General features: G+C 46.1%; 1 protein-coding gene across 1 annotated transcript; it reads left to right on the top strand.

Annotated features, from left to right (window-relative positions):
- Positions 1 to 2,554: 2,554 nt before the first annotated feature.
- Positions 2,555 to 8,289, top strand: LOC141707460 (uncharacterized). The gene is made up of 4 exons (XM_074510638.1): positions 2,555 to 2,693; positions 3,018 to 5,407; positions 5,873 to 6,952; positions 8,278 to 8,289. Exons 1-4 carry the CDS (start codon positions 2,555 to 2,557, stop codon positions 8,287 to 8,289), a joined length of 3,621 nt encoding a protein of 1,206 aa, XP_074366739.1.
- Positions 8,290 to 12,354: the final 4,065 nt, after the last annotated feature.

Here is a 12,354-nt window from a genome sequence, read left to right as displayed (position 1 = left end):
ACAGAAAACATGTAATAATGTAAATATGAGACACGATATACTAGATAGAACTTGTACAAATTATATGAAAACTCGTACTATTGTAAAGTGGGCTTATATGTCAAATTAATTATGACACTAAATTAATAATGCGTTATTAGTTGGCTATTGCAATCTTTTCTGATTAACATTGTAAACATTTACTTATGTTAAATGAAATAGTTATTTTCATATAAATTAACTCTAGAAAAAAATAGGACATATATTGTTATACCCAAAATTTGGCATTGGATTGACTCGGGTCAAACGCGGGCTAATTACAGTCAAACTCAGTATTGCGTTGTGAAAGTGAGGACGCGTCCAAGTGTTCAGGACGCGCCTACTTGAGAAGGGATATGTTACGAGGCGAGAAGAGTGCATGGTCAAGGAAGGACGCGCCCAGGCTTTATGGACGCGTCAATGTTTATGAAAGTGCTTGGCAGATGAAATCTTATGGTGATGGACGCTCTAGGACGCGCCTAATTTAGCAAGGATGCGTCATTGAAGGTGAAATATTGTGCATGATGGTTTAGAGGAGACGGTGTAAGTCTAATAAGGTTAAGGACGCACCCTATATTCTAGGACGTGTCCTGTGATCTTGAATGCTATAAGGAACGGTTAATGAGGAAACATGTTTGGATTTATGGAGGTGAGGACGTGCCCAAAGGGTGAGGACGCGTCCTGTGTTTGATCTATATACTTTTGATGTTGAATTCAGGATAAAGCTTGCATGGAGAGGAGCAATGGGGGTTATTTTTACTAATATATTTGTTACAGGTACTCCTTGAAGAATTCCCTCCTTGAGACGGTCAAGGAGGGGGATGTCCGTGAAAAGCTTAAAGGCCTCCAGGGGTATGCCTGATGATTGAAGGCCTCCTCCTGTATTCAATGGGTGTCCTCGTTGGGGATGTGGGGTTTACTTTGGTGTGTGCTTTGGGAGCTCTGTTCTTGTATTCAACGGGTGTCCTCGTTGGAGAACTTTGGAGTCATCCTGCACTTTGCACCCAAGAGCTTGGGATCACCTGACTTGCTATCTGGTGGGTTATCCTCATTCGGGGGACAGGGACGCGTCTGGCATTTGGGGTGAACCATGGCTATACCTGCGTTCGTAAATCAAGGGAGATAGCTGTAGCGGAGTGTTATCCTTGCGCAGGGAGATGCACTATCCGTGAAGTCCTACGATTACGGACGAGCCTTGGGCCTTCGCGGTTGGGCCTCATAGTTGGACATTCCTAAAGCTAGCGGAAGATGGATATCGGATGGGCTTCTACTGGGTTTGGGAGTAAGAAGTCTAAACTTATTAGACTTCTTGTTCTATGAGAACTACGCCAGGCTTGATCCCTATATAAAGGGTACGTAGGCACATTGAGAGGGTAGGAAGTTAAGAGCTGATAAGAGAGCCACCACTTATTCTGATCAATCTCAGCCTAAAACAACCACAATCAACCACACACCGCTTAAGTTTCTGGCAGAAGAACCACCGTCACAGATCTTAGTTCCGGCGAGAAACCTCAATCTTTGTTGTTACCAGATTCCTCAGTCAACAAATTGGCGCTAGAAGGAGGGGTGCTAATTAAGGTTGCAATCTTGGGAGAAAAAGATGTCTTACAATCGTGATGGAAGTTCTTATGATGGAAGTGACAGTAGGTCAGAAGGAGAAGGCGGGGGGCGTTATACTCGCCATGAACCTTACGTTCCCAGAAACATGGCAGATCCACCAAGGGCTCCGGACGTAGGGGGGACAGCTCCAGTTCTCATCAGCAACGCTGATATATTGGAGCAATTATATCGCATGGGGGATACTCTTAACAGTTTTAACTCAAGACTGAACACGGTAGAGCGTCGAAAGACGAGGAGAGGTCGTCGTTTCCCCCGTCATGGTCATGCCTTGGAAAAAGCCCCTGTAGTTGAGGGAGATACCCAGGGGAGCGGGGAAAACCCCCGAATCACTCCACGATGTTTGGAGTATTCGGATGATGTAGAACCTATTGTGGAGCTTACGGATGAGGACACTGAAGGCAGAGAAAGGCCTCGCCTGGGCAACCAGGTAGTGCCACACCCGCATAGGTCTGGGCGTACGATGGACGAGCGTCATCGTGCGGAGAACACTCAAAACTAAGATGAGGGAGGAAGGGATCTTTCAGCCTTGAAAAGGAGGCTTGGCATAAGGTTGGAGGACGACAATTTGAGGATGTTGCTGGTAGAATGGCAAAAGGAAGGAAACGCCGGAGAAGCGAGGCCCCGTGATACGACGCGTGTGCCCCCCGCATTCCAAAGGGATGACGGGGTGCGGCACCGCGAGCACGAGCATGCCCCTCCGCGAGGAAGGCCCGGGAATTACTACCGAGGATATCAGAGGAATGGACGAGGAAGAATGGGATATCAATACGGAAAAGCCCCTTACAATGGTAGGAGAGGTGGAGCGCACTCCGCTGGAGAAGCCCCCGCCGTTATTCCCGTAGCTTCGCACAGCGTTACTGGTAACGGGTCTGGGGCGCGTCCTCATGACCAGGACGGCGGGCGAATTTAAGTGAGAATGCAGAACAATGATGAAATTCTGCGACGCGGTCAAGATGAACCTCGCGTACGGGAAAATATCCAGGACCAAAATGGTAACGTGCCACCGCCGCAGCCTCGGGGCGAGGGGCGGCGAGGTCCTCCGCCACACCCGGGGGGTAATCAAGGGGAATTTCAGCAAGTCGTAGAGCAACCCCAGCAGCCTAATGTTCAAACCATTCCTGGGGTAGGGACATTTAATGTGAACGACCTCAAGAGGTTGCTCAACCATCTTGAGGGAGGAAGAGTGGCGGCGACTGCGCAAGCTCCTTCTTCTTTTGCTGCTGTTGTGAGGGAGGCGCAATTGCCCGCGGGATACAGGAACACAACCAATGACTTGCGTTTCCACGGGAACTCTGATCCTGTGGAGTTCTTGGGGCGTTTTAACATTGAAATGGATGTATATCAAGTACCTGATTTGGCTCGATGCCGTCTCTTGGCAGCCACTTTCAGAGAAGGCGCTCAGCAGTGGTTCCAAAAACTTGATCCAGGTGTAATTACATCCTGGGAACAGATGAAAACTTTGTTTTTGACACAATTCCAAGCCGCGGTGAAGTACACACCACCTGTTACCACGCTGGCTAATGTGAAACAAAAGGAAGGTGAAAGTTTGACTTCTTATTTTAAGAGGTTTAACGCAAAATCTACTTTGGTGAGGGGTGCAACTGATGAAACATTGAAAATATTGCTTATAGCTGGGTTGCGTGTGGGGACGGATTTCTGGAAGCACCTACAAGGGAAGGACCCAGTGTCGTTGGCTGATGTGCTTACGCAGGCGGAGTCGTTCAAAGCAATCGAGCAGTCGCTTGTAGAAACAAAAAAGAATGACAATGCCTATAACTCCAAGGGGCGATCCAAGAGAAGGGACAGATCCGTGAGCCCAGATTATTGGCGAAATGCCAGAAGCCCTAATAGGGTAAATGCTGTGAGCTCGCGGAGAGAATGGAGCCCACCATCGAACTACGAGAGAAGAGTCAGCAATTATACACCGCTGGCAGCGTCCATTGATCATATCTTCGAGGTAAATAAGGATAGAGGAATCTTCAAGAAGCCCGACCGTTTAACTTCCTGGCAGAGTAGAGACAAGAAGAAATATTGTGACTACCATGAGTCTACTGGCCACGACACCCATGAGTGTCGTCACTTGCGGGATGAGATTGAGGAATTGATCAAGGCAGGATACCAAGGAGAATGGATTGACAAGGTGAAGCGACGCAGGGGACTTGATGACAAGGGTAAGGATGAAAAACAGCCCCCGCGGGCGGAGGATGTTGAAAAAACAGCAGAGGACAAGTTCCAGAGGGCTGGCAGTATCAGGGTAATTTTTGGAGGAAACCCTTTTGTTGGTGATAGTAATCGAGCACTGGAGAAAAACGCGAGAGAAACGCGACATCCACCGCTCACCAACATCCACAGCTTGGAAGATAGACCCCCGAAGGTCTTTAAGGGGGAGTCCGCTGATATTACGTTCAAGGAAAAAGAATCTAGGTGGGTGCATCATCCTCACAACGATGCGCTGGTGATTACCATGCTCATTGGGGTAATGAACGTACATCGAGTCTTCTTGGATAATGGGAGTTCTACAAACATCTTGTACTACAGCACCTACAAAAAGATGGGTTTCCCAGATAGTGACATGTATTTCGAAGATGCGCACGTCTATGGCTTTACTGGGGAGACAGTGAGAGTTATGGGTTCTGTCAGGCTTCCCGTCACACTCGGGGAAGGAGCCTTGTCGGTTACCCAAATGATAGAATTCAAGGTGCTAGATCAGGATTCCGCGCACAATGTGCTGGTCGGCAGACCTTGGTTGCGAGCATTCAGGGTGATAACCTCGATACACCACTTGATGATAAAGTTCTCAACGCCAAACGGGGTTGGTAGTCTGAGAGGGTCACAGTATGAGTCACGCGACTGCTATCATAAGGCTGTCAAGGAATTTCGTAGAAGAAGGTATGAAGGGAAAGGTCTCCCATTTGAGGATGTAGAAGATATTCATACAAAACCAAGTGGAGAGGTCCATGCCCACTACTTCATTGAAAGCCCCGGAAAGGAAGAAACCAATGTCTCTGGGAACTCTTTTTTGACGCGGGGACGTATTTCGAGGATCCGTAGCGTGGAGGAAGTGGTGGTGAACCATACAGAGGCGATCATACAGAAAGAAGTTAACGGGGAAAAGTTGGAGGGAAGAAGTGAGATTTTACGAGGTCTCGGGAATAACCTCAAGGTGGATGCTCCTCAAAAAAAGGACGCGCCCTTGAATGAAATTGAGGTTGATGCTTCTCCAAACGAGGACGCGCTCTCAGATGCGGAAGTGGAAGTCGAAGACCCCCGAGACTTTGATTTCGATTTGGATCCCAGGATCCTTATGCCCGCTGAAAAGACGGGACCGGCCGAAGACACAATATCTATTCCAGTTGATAAAAATGATCCGAGCAGGGTTTTGAAAGTGGGATCCCAGTTGGATGATGAGATGAGAGGAAGTCTTGCCCGCTTTCTAATTACAAATCTTGATGTTTTCGCATGGAGTCATTCAGATATGATAGGAATCGACCCGGAGGTAATGTGTCACCGTTTGAATATCCTCCCGAATTGCAAAGGCATACGTCAGAAACACCGCCCGGTAAGTGGAGAAAGGGCAATAGCGTTAAAAGAGGAAGTGGACCGGTTGTTGGAGGTGGGGCTGATCAAAGAGTCTTTCTACCCCGAATGGCTTGCAAATCCGGTACTGGTGAAGAAACCGAACGGGAAGTGGAGAACATTTGTGGATTTCACAGATCTCAAAAAGGCCTGTCCAAAGGACAGCTTCCCGTTGCCAAGAATCGATCAGTTGGTTGACGCAACGGCGGGGCACGCGTTGTTGAGTTTTATGGATGCATACTCCGGTTACAATCAAATTCCGATGTATGGCCCCGATCAAGAACATACATCTTTCATTACTGACAGGGGGTTATACTGTTACATAGGAATGCCGTTTGGATTGATTAATGCTGGCGCGACCTACCAGCGGTTGGTAAACATGATGTTCAAGGATCAAATCGGAAGAACTATGGAAGTGTATGTGGATGATATGCTGGTAAAGTCCAAGGTAGCGGGTGACCACATCAAGCACTTGATGGAAATGTTTGACATTCTGAGGAGGTTTCGTATGAAATTAAACCCGCAAAAATGTGTGTTCGGCGTGGAGTCGGGCAAGTTTCTTGGGTTCATTGTCAACCACAGGGGAATTGAGGCCAACCCCACAAAGATCAAGGCATTGATGGATATGAAGTCACCCACCAATATGAAATAAGTGCAGAGTTTGACTGGGAGAATCGCCGCGTTAAATCGATTTGTTTCCAAGTCGTCCGATAGATGCAAGGAATTTTTTAAGGCGATCAAATTAGATGGGAAAGACTTTGTATGGACGCCAGAATGTGAAGATGCTTTCAAAAGAATCAAGGAGCAACTGAGAAACCCTCCCATGTTGTCAAAGCCGTTGGATGGGGAGTCTCTAATACTGTACCTCACAGTTTCTGAATATTCGATCAGTGCAGTTCTGGTAAGAGAAGAAGATGGGCAGCAATCACCAGTGTACTACGTGAGCAAGCGGTTACACGACGCTGAAACTCGCTACACAAGCATAGAGAAACTGGTTTACGCCCTAATTCTTGCGTCAAGAAAATTGCGACCGTATTTTCAAGCCCATAGAATTGAAGTTCGTACAGCGTACCCGCTGCGACAGGTTCTGCACAAACCAGAGTCATCAGGCAGAATGCTGAAATGGGATGTGGAGTTGGGACAGTTTGATTTGGAATATGTACCTCGAACAACGATAAAAGGGCAAGCCTTAGCCGATTTCTTGTTGGAATTTGATTCTGAAATAGATGATAAAGCTTTGGTAATGCTGCATCCGCCTCATTCTGAGGAGTCTTTGGAAGAGTTTCCGCATCCTTGGTGGATCTTGCATGTGGATGGGGCGGTTAACCATGAAGGAGCGGGTGCGGGTATAGTACTTGTATCTCCGGAAGGCCACCATCTGATGAGCGCCATTCATTTCAAGTTTTATGCAACCAATAATGATGCGGAGTATGAGACGCTGATTAATGGCCTGAAAATCGCTTTGGAAATGGGGGTGCAGAACTTAATTGCAAGAAGTGACTCAGAGTTGGTAGTGAATCAGGTGAACGGGGTATTTCAAGTGCGAGGCCCACAAACAGAATTATACTTGAGATGTACACAGCGCCTGATTGGAATGTTCAAAGAAGTTAGATTGGAATGTGTTCCACGGGAGAAGAACAGTAATGCGGATGCTCTGGAAAAAATGGGGTCGCAACAAGAGGCTGTGTTGTTAGGATCCATCCCCCTTGAAATCCAGGAGATTCCTAGTATCCCAGAGGTAGAAACTATGCAAGTGGATGAGGCTCCCAAGGAAACATGGATGACGCCCATTCTAGCTTATATTCGCAAGGGAACACTCCCCGAGGATAAGTTTATGGCTCGCTGACTCCGCTATCAGGCTGCAAGATACGTGATATACGACGAAGTCCTGTACAAAAGAGGGTTCAACCAACCTCTGCTTAGGTGTGTTGAAGAAGAAGAAGGAAATTACATCCTAAGAGAGGTGCATGAAGGAATCTGTGGCAATCACTCGGGGGGTAGTTCATTGGCAATGAAAGTTTTGCGCCAAGGGTATTATTGGCCCACAATGAGAGAAGATGCTACAAATTTCGTCAGGGCATGTGATCGCTGCCAGCGCTTTGCAAACTACTCGTCTATGCCGGCGACACTCTTGACGCCTATGGCAAGCCCGTGGCCGTTCGCCATGTGGGGAATTGATCTTATCGGGGAATTGCCGAAAGCTAAAGGAGACGTCAAATATGCAGTGGTTGCGGTCGATTACTTTACTAAATGGGCCAAAGCTATGCCACTGGCTACTATCACCGCAAAGAAAATCAGAGATTTTGTTTTCAACTCAATTGTATGTAGATTTGGAATCCCTTACAAGCTTGTCTCCGACAATGGAAAGCAGTTTGATAGCAAGGAGTTGCGACAGCTATGTGAGGAATTGAAAATCAAGAAGGAGTTTGCGGCAGTCTATCATCCTCAAAGCAATGGACAAACAGAAGCTGTTAACAAAATAATAAAGCATACCCTCAAAACCAAGCTGGAGGAACGTAAAGGGAATTGGCCTGAAGAACTCCCGAAGGTGATGTGGTCATACAACACTACGCCGCGATCTACTACGGGAGAAACGCCGTTTATGCTAACTTACGGCTACGAAACTATGGTCCCGTGGAAGTTGGATCGGGATCACTTCGCAGAGATTGTTACGGGAAAGAAGATGTTGAGGTTAATCAAAGGCTTCATTTAGATCTCTTAGAGGAGATGAGAGAAAATTTTCAGCTAAGGCTAGCGGCGTATCAGCAGCGCGCCGCAAGGTATTATAACAAGAAGGTAAAAGGACAATTGCTGAAGGTGGGGGATTTGGTACTTAGGAAAGTGATGCTCAATACAAAGAACCCCCAACATGGAGTGTTTGGAGCTAATTGGGAAGGACCGTACAGAATAAAGTCCATCATGTGGAAGGGGACTTATCACCTTGAAGATATGGACGGGAAGCTAGTACCGCGAGCTTGGAATACGGAACATCTCCGAAAGTATTACAGTTGGCGTGGCTTTGGCCCCTTACATAATTCTTTTATCATTTTGAGTTATGACCAGATTATAGGCTAGAATTAAATAAATTCCTCCTAGCCTAGGGGGTACTGCATGTACTACTTACTTTGGGACTAGTTGAAGGGTCATTTTTTAGAAATAATTTCCCCACAGAGCATAGTAGCCGTGGGACTGGTGCACTTTTGACACCAGAGCGCATTATAAATAAAATTTTGAAAATTTCCAAAAAGATATTTGCTTGGTTTGCTTAGTTGCATGACGCGTCCTAAACATAGGGCGCGCCCTAAGTGAGAGCTTTATACGAATGATAACTGAAGTAATGGTTGTCAAAAGGAACAATGAAACTCAAGAAAAATGGAACTAGGAAGTATACTATTTTCAAGGACGCGCTCAAGTTATCTTGGTTGATGCTCCTTTAAGCTGAATGTTACTATAATTTTGACAAAACATAATTGAAAAAGAAAAAGTCCTTGCTACGGACGCGTCCTGCCTGAAGGATGATGTATTTTTGGATCTAAGGTGAGGCGCGTCAAAACAATAAGACGCGCCCACTTGTGCTTTGTGCCTTGATTAAATACGCAGGTATAACATGGGGCCATGCTTGTATATTTTTAAAAAAAAGACGCGTTCAACTGAGAGGACGCGCCCATAACGGATATTCGCTTGACTTGTAATGGTAAAAATTGACGCGTCCTAAACATAAGACGCGTCCATATGAATGGCAAAATAGAATACTGAAGTAAAAATATGCATGGGTAAGGCAAAGAGGCTTCATAAAGAAGTACAAGCGAATGAAGTTCAAAAATAGACCCTACAATTTGCAAGGCTTCAAGGGGCCCGCACCCTTAAAATAGTTCAAGTAAAGTGCATGTAAAACATAGGACGCGTCCTAGGCAGGGGGCGCGTCCTGTGGCTTATCTTGGTCGTCTGCAGGGGGAGGCCGAGTCTGAAGTGGAGCAGGATCAGGGGACACGTCCTCTTCCTCTAAACCTAGAAAAATCCTCTTGTTCTTAATAGAGTCCGCGGCCCTGACCCTGAAATCATTTACCCATATCTGGGTATCTGCATCAAACTTTGAGAATGTATACTCTGGGTCATTGGCAATAAACCCAGAGCACCATTCTTCAAACCCAGCTTGGAAGCCGTGCTGGTAAACTAGCTTTTTCTCCTCTGTCCATCCATGCAGCCTATCATCATTCAGGGTGTCAAGCTCCAGCTGCATGGTGGAATTCAGGGCGATGACGCTGTCCATTTGCTTCTCTATTGAGGATACATTGCCTTCCAAAATAGCTTTTTCTGTTTCTAGACGCGTCCTCTCCCCCTCCAGACGTTTGATCTCAGCATCTTTTTCTTGGGCAAGCAGGGTAATGTATTTTTCCAGAGATTTAACTTTGTCTTCGGCCTGGCTCTTCACAGTATCTGTAACAGCAAGACGCGCCCTGAGCCTGGCGGCCATGTTAGCACTCTGCCTGGCATGCAGGTGAAGCTCAGCTGCAGCCCTCACCATGGCCTCCTCTGTTTGCTGCTCTGTTCTAAAAGTCCAACCTCTGACTTCATCCTCTGTGAAATCCCCAACAGAGGGCGTGCCCAGGTATCTGAGAACGAAAGACTGGTCATCAGGGACAGTCTTTTGACACTTTGAGGGCACGTCCTCCACGCTTTCAGGAATGTCTAGCACAGTGGTGTCGATTATCTTGGGAGGAGGAGAAGGAGTTGCAATAGGAGGTGGGGTTTTTGCTTTTGAATCAACCTTTGTAGGAGCCTGTTTCCTTGCCCTTAGTTTTTTGGAAGCGCCAATTGTGAATTCTTTGGGCAGTGAGGCCATATCTGTGATATAAACAGGAAAAGATATTAGTTAAAGGCATTAAGACGCGTCCAGGGAGCAAGACGTGCCCATGTTGTGATATAAAATTCTACATGCATGGCAGATTAAAGTAAGAAGATACATGAAAAGATGGTAACCAAAATGAATAAATGCATAAAGATATAACAAGGAAAATGAAAGACACGAGTAATTTATATATGTATCAAGCAAAGAATAACGCGCCCTACACATATGGCGCGCCCTTCCTAGAGACATGTTGGTTATGACAGGTTATGGAAAAATACAAGCTATAGGAATATAGAACAAGAAGGACGCGTCCTGTGAAAACACGTGCCCTTAGCAGATGTATGTGCATGAAACACCTTTGATTCTTATGAAAGTTAACATTTTTTGAATGGGGAGCTAATTTTTATAGCTGTGGACGCGTCCAAAATTTGTGACGCGTCCTTCCTCACTTAAACTTACCTTGTTCTAAGTTGAATTGCTTACTAATGCCAATCTTGACCACCTCTGCGACACTGAGGCCCCTGGTTTTTTCTGAAGTTGAGAGAACAGGTTTGCCGTTATGAAATTCACGGAACTTGCAGATAGAGCCAACCCGGGGTGATAACGCGCCCACTAGCTTGAGGTTGTCTTCTGTAATCATCTCTTTGAGGTTAAAATGATTTTCTGCATACTGGAGAACCTTGTCTGCCCTCTTTTTCCTTTTCCCTGATAGTTTCTTCTGGACTCTTTTGTCTAGAGATAAAGGATGGTAAGAATTTGTTAAAGAAAAAGGGAGGACGCGCCATACCAAGAGGGCGCGTCCAGTGTATGAAAACATGTTTTTTGAGTCACTTACTTGGTTCTAGGTTAAAACGAACACGGGATCTCTTGACGTCATAGATATAAAAGAAGGGTTCTTTCCAATCCCTTTCATGGCTGATCTTGCCCTCATTAAATCCCTTGTTGTTCAGCCACTTGTTGACAACGAAGAAGTGATAACCAGGAATTGATTTTCTTATGCTGAAAAAGAAGCTGAATTCCTTCATAGAGGGTGCGCCCAGCCTGAGGTTGTGATACATCATGTACAAAGCCCAAGCCAGTTTGTATGAGTTTGGAGACAACTGGATCGGAGCGACGTCATACCACTTCAGGATCTTCTTAATGTATGGGTGCAAGGGCGCGCCCACGCCTAGAGAAATCAATTTTGGAGTAAGCACCATTCGGGGAATCCTTTGATTCCCAATGTTAAAAATATATGGCCTCATGGTTCGAAGAGGGCGCGCCCAGATGCCTTCCATGTCGTAGTATTTCATATGCCACTGGATCTCCAGGTCAGACGCAGTAGAATCAAGAGCTACGCATACCAGCTTACCCTCTCTTTTCCTTCTGGCATTCTTCTCTGCTTCAGTAAGGGTACCGAGCCTCGCCCAGTCACAATCTATTTCTACATCTGAAGGTTCTCAATGCTCGAGGGGAGGATCAGACTTTTGAGGAGATACGGGATACGTCTCAGGGTCAGGAATCCTTCTTTCGAATTCACTTACACTGTGTGGGGACGCGTCCCCAGAAGGAGCCCCGCCCTGAGAAGATGACGCGTCCTGTGTGTTTGACGCGTCCATATCAGAAATAGCCATTTCTTGAGGTTTTTGGCTTGTAGTAGGGATAATTTCGTCGTCCGTCCAATCTTCGATGGCGGCCCTTGTATGGAGAATTGGAGTTCTTTGCCTTTTGACTCCCTTCTTTTCCATTCTTGAAATTATGGGAACATGGTCCATGGAATCGGAGCTGGAATCAGACATTATTGAGTTTTTTGATTTAAGGGAACCAAAGACGCGTCTTTCTGCTCTAAGGAAGGAGTTCGTCCTGTGGATTTCGGGAAAGTCGGGTTTAAAAGTGATCATATGTGGGGAGTAGATTCCAAGGCGTTTGTTGAGGGCTTTGAATGGATGAAATGGTGAGAAGGAAGACGCGTCCTCCAGCTGCAAGAGAATGAATAAATATTTGAGGACGCGTCCATATGTTAAAAAAAAAAACTGGAAATATGGAAGGACGCGTCCTAGAAGTCTACCGTAAAGGGTGTAGAAAAAAGACGCGTCCTAGTATGCTACTGGCCTTGTGTTACACTACTTGCTCGGAGCAGTTTGAACGTGTCTTAAATAATAAGATGTAAGACGCGCCCTGATGGGAGGACGCGTTAGTTATGGTTGCAGCGTAGTAAAGTCTAAATCGATTACAGTCGATTTTTGGGAAAATTCTCTACAGAAAAAACAAACTAGAAACATGCGACTACAGGATTGAAGAAGCAAAGTATG

This window comes from Apium graveolens, chromosome 1 (genome assembly GCF_009905375.1).
Source record: "Apium graveolens cultivar Ventura chromosome 1, ASM990537v1, whole genome shotgun sequence".
Classification (NCBI taxonomy): domain Eukaryota; kingdom Viridiplantae; phylum Streptophyta; class Magnoliopsida; order Apiales; family Apiaceae; genus Apium; species Apium graveolens.
Note: the sequence above shows the minus strand (reverse complement) of the source record. Positions and strands in the feature narration are given on the sequence as shown.

Coding starts and splice junctions, on each gene's coding strand:
- LOC141707460 (XM_074510638.1), top strand. CDS start 2,555: ATGCAGAACAATGATGAAATTCTGCGACGCGGTCAAGATGAACCTCGC. Junction 2,694..3,017: donor TCCTCCGCCACACCCGGGGG/GTAATCAAGGGG, acceptor GTCTCTTGGCAG/CCACTTTCAGAGAAGGCGCT. Junction 5,408..5,872: donor TGCCAAGAATCGATCAGTTG/GTTGACGCAACG, acceptor AAATAAGTGCAG/AGTTTGACTGGGAGAATCGC.